The sequence below is a fragment of the Myotis brandtii genome, unplaced genomic scaffold, assembly GCF_000412655.1.
Source record: "Myotis brandtii unplaced genomic scaffold, ASM41265v1 scaffold573, whole genome shotgun sequence".
NCBI lineage: Eukaryota > Metazoa > Chordata > Mammalia > Chiroptera > Vespertilionidae > Myotis > Myotis brandtii.
In genome coordinates this window covers 2,490,982-2,499,348 of record NW_005370145.1, presented here as the reverse complement: position 1 = coordinate 2,499,348, position 8,367 = coordinate 2,490,982, and the positions used below count along the sequence as shown (strand labels likewise).

The 8,367-nt window shown below is 56.2% G+C and overlaps 1 protein-coding gene across 5 annotated transcripts in view; it reads left to right on the top strand.

Annotated features, from left to right (window-relative positions):
• GAS7 (growth arrest-specific 7) overlaps positions 1–8,367 on the top strand; it is a 208,312-nt gene that overhangs the window by 172,166 nt on the left and 27,779 nt on the right. For all 5 annotated transcript variants that reach the window (XM_005878809.2, XM_005878811.2, XM_005878805.2 and 2 more), the window contains exon 5: positions 6,661–6,714. In XM_005878809.2, the coding sequence (XP_005878871.1) occupies positions 6,661–6,714 (54 nt within the window). The remainder of the gene's footprint in view (positions 1–6,660; positions 6,715–8,367) is intronic.

Here is an 8,367-nt window from a genome sequence, read left to right as displayed (position 1 = left end):
GGGGGGGGGGGGGGGGGGGGGGGGGCGCGGGCAGACCCAATCTTCTTGGAAACCAGCAGTGTGTTCCCGCTCTGCTCTGTTGTGGGCAGGACTGGTGGCTGGGTGTCCAGCAACCCCAGGATGCCTGCCCCTCCTTCTCACAGCCCCGGGAAACCTTCATGGCTGGGCGTGAGTGGTGGTGATCTGGCGCCACCCAGTGGAAGTTTTCAAGTCTGCAGCCCTGGGTAGGCTGCCTGGCTACTGGGTACTGGGGCCTGCCCACCTGGTTGCACAGGCCAAGTATCGAAGGCTGATAGTCTTGCTGGCCTTTGTAGAGCACCTCCTAGCCTGTCCCCTGCCTGCCTGGCTACCAGGGCTGTGGTGGTGGGACCCTCTCAGACCCCTTAGCAGGTGTGAGGGGGGCAAGGGACCTGCCCACCAGTGCCAGGCCTTTTCTGACCCACTGTTCCATGGTTCTGGCTTTCCTTGAACCTGCCCTCAGGAAGGCACAGGCGAGGGGAAAGGGGATGGACGAAGGGACCTGTTGGAGAGTGGTGTTTGGGGGAGAAAAGAGGTGAAATGCTGAGAGTTCATTTGCTTACTCCACGCCCCCCTCACTGACACTCGTTCTATTCTGTACATCGTTCTTTGCCGGGCACCGGGTCACAGGCTGGCGTACCCCTGCCCTGATGCAGGGTCACAGCTGGGGCTGGAGAAACACAGGAGAGAAGGGATGGTTTCCCTTCAGCAGTGATGGAGCTGGAGGGAGAGTGTGCCACAGGGCCTGGCGGTGGGGGCGTGTCGTAGTGGGAATGTCAGGGAGAGAAAGACTCCTTAAGAAAAGGTACTTAAGCCAAGACGGAAGCTGAGCAAACAGGTGGGGAAACAGCGGTCCAGGTGCAGGGAACAGCACGTGTGAAGGGAACAGGACCTGCGGGTGCCTGGAGGCAGCATTTCGGAGGACCCATAGAGGCCGTGTGGGCTGCGGTTCACTAACTAGCAGGTGGGGGGAGGCGGGGGAAGGTGAGGCTGGAGCATCTGACCAGGCCTGTGGTGAGGAGCTTGGATTTTTGTCCTAATCGTGCTGGGAGCCGTTGAAGGTTTCCTACTGGGTCCTACCCATCGAGGGGTGGGACCCAGACTACTCACAGGGCAAGGAGGCAGGGCAAGGAGGCACGCAGAGGGGGGCTGTGAGTCACTTGTGAATGACCCCTCCATCCCCCGCTGCAATGTACCAACCACTGTCGTCAGTCGGTCCTCACCGCACAGGGACAGCAGAGCGGCTCAGGCGAGGTTGGGAGACCAGGCTGGGGAGGGGTTTAAAAAAGGGAAGGAGAAAAGCTTTCCAGAATCATAGGCAAAGGGCACAAAAAAGCAAAAAAAAAAAAAAGCACTTTGCTATGGACGTTTGCCAACATTCATAGAAGCAGAAGGATTACTCCAATAAAGGGCCGCAGGCCAGTCATTTGCCTTCGACAGTTATTCAGCCAATCCTGTCTCATTTATTTTCCCAGTCCTTTCCCCTGGCCCCACTGGGATTATTGTAAAGCAAATTCCTGACATACCGTTTTAACTGTAAACGTTTTATAATGTGTCCAAAGGGGAAGACATAGCCACAATACCAATAACACAGTTAAGGACATATTAATTCAATCATCATCTGATGCATATAATCCACATTCAAATTCACCACTGTCCTCAAAATGGCTTTTATCCCTGTTTTTCTCCACCATCCAGGGCCCATTCAGGTCTCACGCCTGGATATATTGGTTGCTCTATCTCTTTAGTTTCTCTTTCTAAGACATCGTTATTGAGATATAATTTACATATCACGTAATTCACCCATTTTAAGTGTACAACGCACTGGTTTTTAGTGTGCAATAGTCACCAAGTTGCACCATCACCATCACGATGAATTTTAGAATATTTCATCACCCCAAAAAGACCCCCCTCCCTAAGCCTTAGGCAACCACTAAGCTACTTCCTGTCTCCACAGGTTTGCCTGTTCTGGAGATTGCACATAAATGGAATCATACCATATGGTCTTCTGTGTCTGGCTTCTCTCATAGCGTTTCACGGTCCATTAATGTTGTAGCATGTATCAGCCCTTCAATCTTTTTTTTTATAGCCAAATGGTATTCCATTGCATGGAAGCATGTTCTATCTGAATTATCACTTTAGTCTCTCTTATTCTTCCTACACATTTGTTCTTTTGTCTTTCCTCACGTTGCCTTTTTTGGGAAGGAGTCCAGGTCGGTTGTCTTGTAGAAGGGCCTACATTCTTGGTCCAATTGTTTTCTTATGCTTCGGCCCGGGCTCGGCCGCTTGGCCACAATGCCACCCGGGGCCTGCTGCGTGCTTCTCACGGTGTACGTCTGGAGCCGCACGCTCCCAGGTCACACCTGCGGGGTGCTGAGTGTGAGCTCTCAGTGTGGCAATGGCCACATTTCTCCTTCACGGGGGCACCTTCCTAGTTGGTGATTTGTCACCGTCTGCGGGGTGATAGGCTGAGAGCGTGTGGGGATCCCGGGCCCTGACAGTCCTCACCGAGTGCGCCGGGCATCCTTGGTGAGCGAGGCCTGAGTCTGTTTTGACGTTGGGGTTTGCAAATGGTGATTTGCTAATTCTTTATACATTTTTCTGTGAAGACTGCTGCCTTCCCCTCGCCCATCACCGCTTTTGGAGTTAAACATCTGTGGTCATTTTTCCTATTCGTGTTCAGATTGTCCCAAATTTGGCTTGTGGGGGCCCCTGGAAGCTGGCCTCCGTGTCCTTTTATTTATATCACATCATTTTTGGAATAAGGTGTTCCCGGCTGGCCCGGGCCTTTGGAATTGGCCACTTCCCAAGGAGCCTGAGTTCCTCTAGTGGGAATAGCATTTAGAAACCAACCCTTAGCTAGTAGGGGTTCTCACTGTGACTGAGGGGTCTTTCCTTCTGGGCCCTTTCAGGGGAGTGCTGCAGGGTGTGTGTGTGGGTGTGGGTGTGTGTGGATGTGTGTGCGCACGCGCGCGCACGTGTGTATGTTACATGTATGTGTATATGATGCACGTATACAACATGTTTCTATGTATACGTATATGACATTGGGACAATAGTAATCGGCTACAAATGTAGAGCCTGAAACCACCTCAGAGAGCCTGAGACCCCGCTCAGCACTGGCTGGGATGCACAGCTAAGGACGGAGATGGGAAGGTGCTGACGCCCACACTTAGAGCGCCCAACCCCGCCCCACGTCCCAGTACTTGCCCTCCCGTCCTGGCCCAAGTCATGGGAGGAGGTGACCTCTGTGTGAGCCTCATTCCACAGAGCCTTGGACACAGTGATTCCAAAATCAGTGCTTGTGGACGATGGAGATCTTTGACCCCTGCAGACACCTGGAGAACAAGAGGGTCCCAGTTGCTGGGGTTCTTGTCCCAGCATCAAGAAGGGTTCAGGAATCTGGAAAAGGGGCTGCGCGTAGATGACATAGGAATCCAGAGACTAATAAAGATGCCGGAGACGAGATATAATTTTGAAAGGCATTGGGGGTCAGAGGACCTTCAGCTAAAGGAACTGAAGAGTCCCTCCTTGTCTAGGACCCTCGCTTTTATTAACACAATTTGTCCTAAGGCAAGGTGGAGATAATACACTTCAAAGGGTAAGGTTTCAAAGGGTACAGAGGCATTGTCAGAATGGGGGAATAGCCTACGGCTGTTCAGGTGTTTGGCCAGTAGGAGGCAATAACATGTAGATTAAGATGCCCTTTAACCCTCTGGCAGCCACAATCAGTTTCCTATTCAGGTTTGGGGAAATGCCTTTAGCCATTCCCAACAGGTGACTACATGTGTGACTCAACCCTGTTGAGTCCCCAAGTTTCATCAACCTTTTGATGAAACTCTTGAAATTATGACATGCTGGAACTGGTCTATGGCACCCGGTCTCAGGTGGAGAGATGGCGGGAGGCAGAGGAAGGGTTAGTCAGGCTTGGCTTCCGATGTCCCCTACTTACTTGCCTTGTGGCCCCGCACAGGCAGTTGGTTTCTGCCAGCCTCCGTTTCACCATTTGTAAAGCGCAGATGATACCTCGAACTTGCTGGTGTCACAGGCTTAGCCTGGTGTCCGCTTCGTAAGCAAGCCCGGGTGGCAGAGCTTCCTCCCTCTGCCAGGGCACCCCTCGTCCTCCTCGTCGCCATCCCCTCAGCACCAACACCGACACCGACTGCAGGCTGTGGCCAGGGCTGCTGGAGTCTGCGCTGCTGCCCTCCTGGTGGCTGGAGTGAGGGCACCCAGTGTCGACGACAGGGAGACCCTGCAAACTGCAGAACCCATCCCAGAGACCCCTCCCGCCTTCTCTCTCAGGGACAGTTCAGCCTGGACAGTGCGGTGAGGGGCAGGGGTGGGGGAGGGTCCGGGCACTGAGTCCCTGCACAGTCGAAAATCCACATGTAACTTTTGACTCCCTACAAACTTGCTAGTATCTACAGCCCCTCAGTATCCGCGGGGGATTGGTTCCAGGAGCCCAGTGGTTACCAGAACCCTCGCATATGCAAGTCCCTTCTATAAAGTGACGCAGAGCCAGACCGGTTTGGCTCAGTGGATAGAGAGTCGACCTGCGGACTGAAGGGTCCCAGGTTCGATTCCGGTCAAGGGCATGTACCTTGGTTGCGGGCACATCCCCACTGGGGGGCATGCAGGAGGCAGCTGATCGATCTCTCTCATCGATGTTTCTAACTCTCTATCCCTCTCCCTTCTTCTCTGTAAAAAATCAATTAAAAAAATATTTAAAAAAAAATAAGTGGCACAGAGCCTCGGCCGCGGATGCACACAGCTCGCCTGCATTTGTGTCGTGGATTCCCAGCCACAGTTGAGAAGTACTGCTTGAACCTGAGGATGTGAGGCCTGGGATAAGGAGGGCAGACCATATATTTATTGAAAAAAAGTAACATCTATGTACAGGCGGACCCGTGCCGTCAAATCCGTGTTGGCTAAGGGTCAGCTGTGTTTGCTTGGCCCGTGCCTCGCACGAATGAGCCCTCGAGAGGCCCTGCACCTGTCTCCTCTCCTTGGAGAATGGCACCCGGGTGCCCGCCATGCCTTCCTCCTGGGCAGCCCCATTTTGGCAAGTGCCCGCGGGCAGAACTGATAACTTGGAGGGTCCAGGGTGGGTGAGCTGGATGAGTGGGTGCGTTAAAAACATGGGCAGAAGCTGATTGGTCCCCAGCATGCTGTTGCCCCAGGTCCCGGGAGGGCTGCTGGAGGAGCTGCCGGAAGTGGGGCGCCTGATAGTGACAGAACATAGACCGGGCGCCTCCCAGGGAGGCGCCAGCCCACCCGAGCCTGCGGGACCGGGAGCCCTGGGAGACACGCCTGGGGCTCAGTTGATTCTGATGCACCCGAAGCCTGAGGACCGTCGGTAACAAATGGTGAAACTGAGGCTCAGAGAAGTCACATCACTCGGCAGGATGTGAAGGCGAGCGAGTTCACTTTCTTGTCTGTGAGAGCGATGACCTGTGAGGCCCTTTTTATCTGGACCGTCTTGGTGGATGGTTTTATTAGTTGATTTTAGTTACCAGCCAGAGTAGGTCTGGGAGGGAGAGAGGAAGGAGCCGAGGAGACCATGAGCAGGGACTCAGGCAGAGATGTCCCTGAGGCGGGCTGACCCCTCTCTGTCCCCCAGAAATCATTCCCGCCCCGTGGGTGGGAGGCTGTGGGGTTCCAGGGGCTTGCTGGAGAAGCCCCTCCAGGCCTTTTCTGGGACTTCATCTGTAAAATCTGACAGCCGCTTCCTTACGCTCCACTAGAGAAAGGTTAGGGACTCTCCCACCCACGAAGGCCACACGCGTGCCTCGGGGTGAGCCTGCGCCAGGCCGGGCGTGGCTCGGGACGGGAGTGGACGCCGCCATCCTGCCCGGAGGCCCTACCGACTCCCTGATGTCACTGCTGGGAGTGCGACAGCGAGACCCAGAGCTGACCTCCCCTTTAGGCTCCTAGGCTCTTGAGGCGTTTTCAGCCAGCCCTCCTCGTGTTCCGACCCAGCACCGTCCTCGGCTGGGGGCTGCTGAGGACCGTGGGCCCGATGCACTGGGATAGTGGTTTGGTTGCCGGCAGCAGGAAGACAACAGGCAATTTAAAGTCTGAGTGAAGGCTGACCGACGGCTTTCAGCTGAGATCCGTGCTGCTCCGGGGCTGGAACGCACAGGGAGATGGCTGGGCCCCAGGGCACGTGGCACGGATGGATGGATATCGGGCTGGATGTGTCCGCCCCGGGTTCAGATGAAGCTGTTGCTCGGCATCCTGGGTGCCTGTGCCAGGAGGTGGTGGCCTGCAGCCTGCCTCCTGCCTTAACCCTCTGCTCCCCAGTGGATTCTGCAGGTGCAGGCAGCAAGCGCACACGGAGCCGCTCACCAGCAGAGGGCAGCTGAGGGTTAACTCCCAAACCGTAGAGAAGAGGAGGCCGCCTGGTTTGGAGCGGTTCCCCCCAGCCTTCCAGCCTAGGGCACAGGAGACAGGAACAGAGTGGGGTCAGGGGTACTCCCGCCGCCTCTCCCAGACGATGGTGACTTAGGGTCAGCGGCAGGCTGAACATCCTGAACTTCGCAGCACGCGCTTGTCGCCAACCCACCGCCTTCAGGGGACCGGAGTGGGAGGGAGTCCAGGATGGAGGACAGCTCTGACGATGCTTCTTATCTCTCCTTCCAGAACCTGGGGTCCTCGTCACCAGGCAAAAAGCAGAGCAAGGAGAACACCATCACGGTAAGTGGCTCCCTCCGAGCACTCACCGGCTGGGCGGCAAACTGGGGCTTTCGGCCACAGATGGGCTGTTGCCATGACAACGTGGACAGAGAGTGGAAGTGATGCCCAGCCTGGAACTGGGAAGTTCCAAAGCTTGGATGCAGCCAGAGTTCCCAGTGGGTCCCCCCTTCTGTCGATGTCACCCCTCACTTTTCTCTCTGAGGTGGCGGGGGGGGGGGGGGGGGGGGGGGGGGCTAGGAGAAGGATGGAGGCTGGAATGAGGCAGGAGCCATTTCTGCAGGGTGGGCGGGAGAGGGTGAGGGGGTGGACCGCGCTCTGTGCAAGCGACGTGACATGTAAATTACAGCTATGGCAGGGTTGCGTTTGTGCCGGGTAACTTCTGGAAGATGTCAGAGTTAAAAGCAAGAGAAAGATCCCTAAGAATAGAGTTCCCGGGAGTTCCTGGCAGGAAGCAAGCGGTTTCTCCCTGGAGTGGCCACACCGCCTTCCAGGGCCCTTCCCGCAGCCACAAGCCCCACGTGCAGCATCCTGTCAGCCCTGTGCCTGGGAAAGGGGGCGCTGGTTAGCAGTGCCCCCTGCAGGTGGGCAGGTGAGGTGCCCAGGTGCTCAAACAGCCAAGGCCTTGGAGACATAAGAAGTGTGGCCCTCGCTGTGCCGTTTTGACACAAGCGCAGCAGAGCTGGGAACGGGGGCTCGCTCTCGGGCTCCGTCACGCGCACTTCTGAGCATTCGGGCCACCCCCACCGCGGTGAAGCCGAGAGTGGGTGCACGCCCTGGCTCATGCAGGCTGACAGTCCTGCGTGGAAGGGAAAATGGTTAGGCAAACAATAACGGCAATCATTGCTGCCACTCTTGTGTGCGTTTCTAATGCATAAGCCGTGTTCGGCGCGGCTCACTTCGCCTCCATGCACTGTGAGGCGGGGGCGCGGGGACCAGCGTCGTGTGGTGATCGTGAACCTGGGCTCTGAAGCCAGAGTGTGCGGTGCAGGCCTGCCTGCTGTGCAGCGGCCTGGGGAAGGGTCCCCTGTGTCTTTGTGTCTGTGTCCACATCTGTGCAGTGGGAGGTGGTGGGTATCGTGCCACAGGGACGGTGTGAGGACTGAGTCCGCGTGCGGAAAGCACTTAAAACGGGCCTGGCACATGGTGAGTGCTCTGTGCACATTCATAGTCTCACCACCCTGTTTACAGATGAGGAAACTGGGGAACAGAGCCACACCCCGCCCAAGGCCACACAGCTGGGAGCCATTAGGATTCCAGACCTATGCTGTTACCTCTCCCCAACCCCCACCCCCACTCCCCCTACACACACAGTGGACATTGCCTTCTGGGCAGGCAGGGTGGCTCAGCCCCAATGGATGGGTCAGCAGCAGCTTCCTTGTTGCTGGAGCTGATGGGGCAGGGCAGGGCATGGGCAGACTTCAAGGGCAAATCTTCGAATTGCCACAAAATGCCTAGAGTGCTGGAGCAGAGTGGGAACTCCCAAAAGTTTCCAGAAATGGGGGAGAGAGGGAGAAGGATGGGGGAGGGGGGATTGGAATTGTAGGAGGTAAGTGAAAAGGAGAAATGAAGAGCGGGAAGCAGAATGGGGCCGCCCCGCATTGCCTGACGGGCCTTCAGTTTCGGTGCCCAGGCCAGCAGATGGGCCTCGTTCCC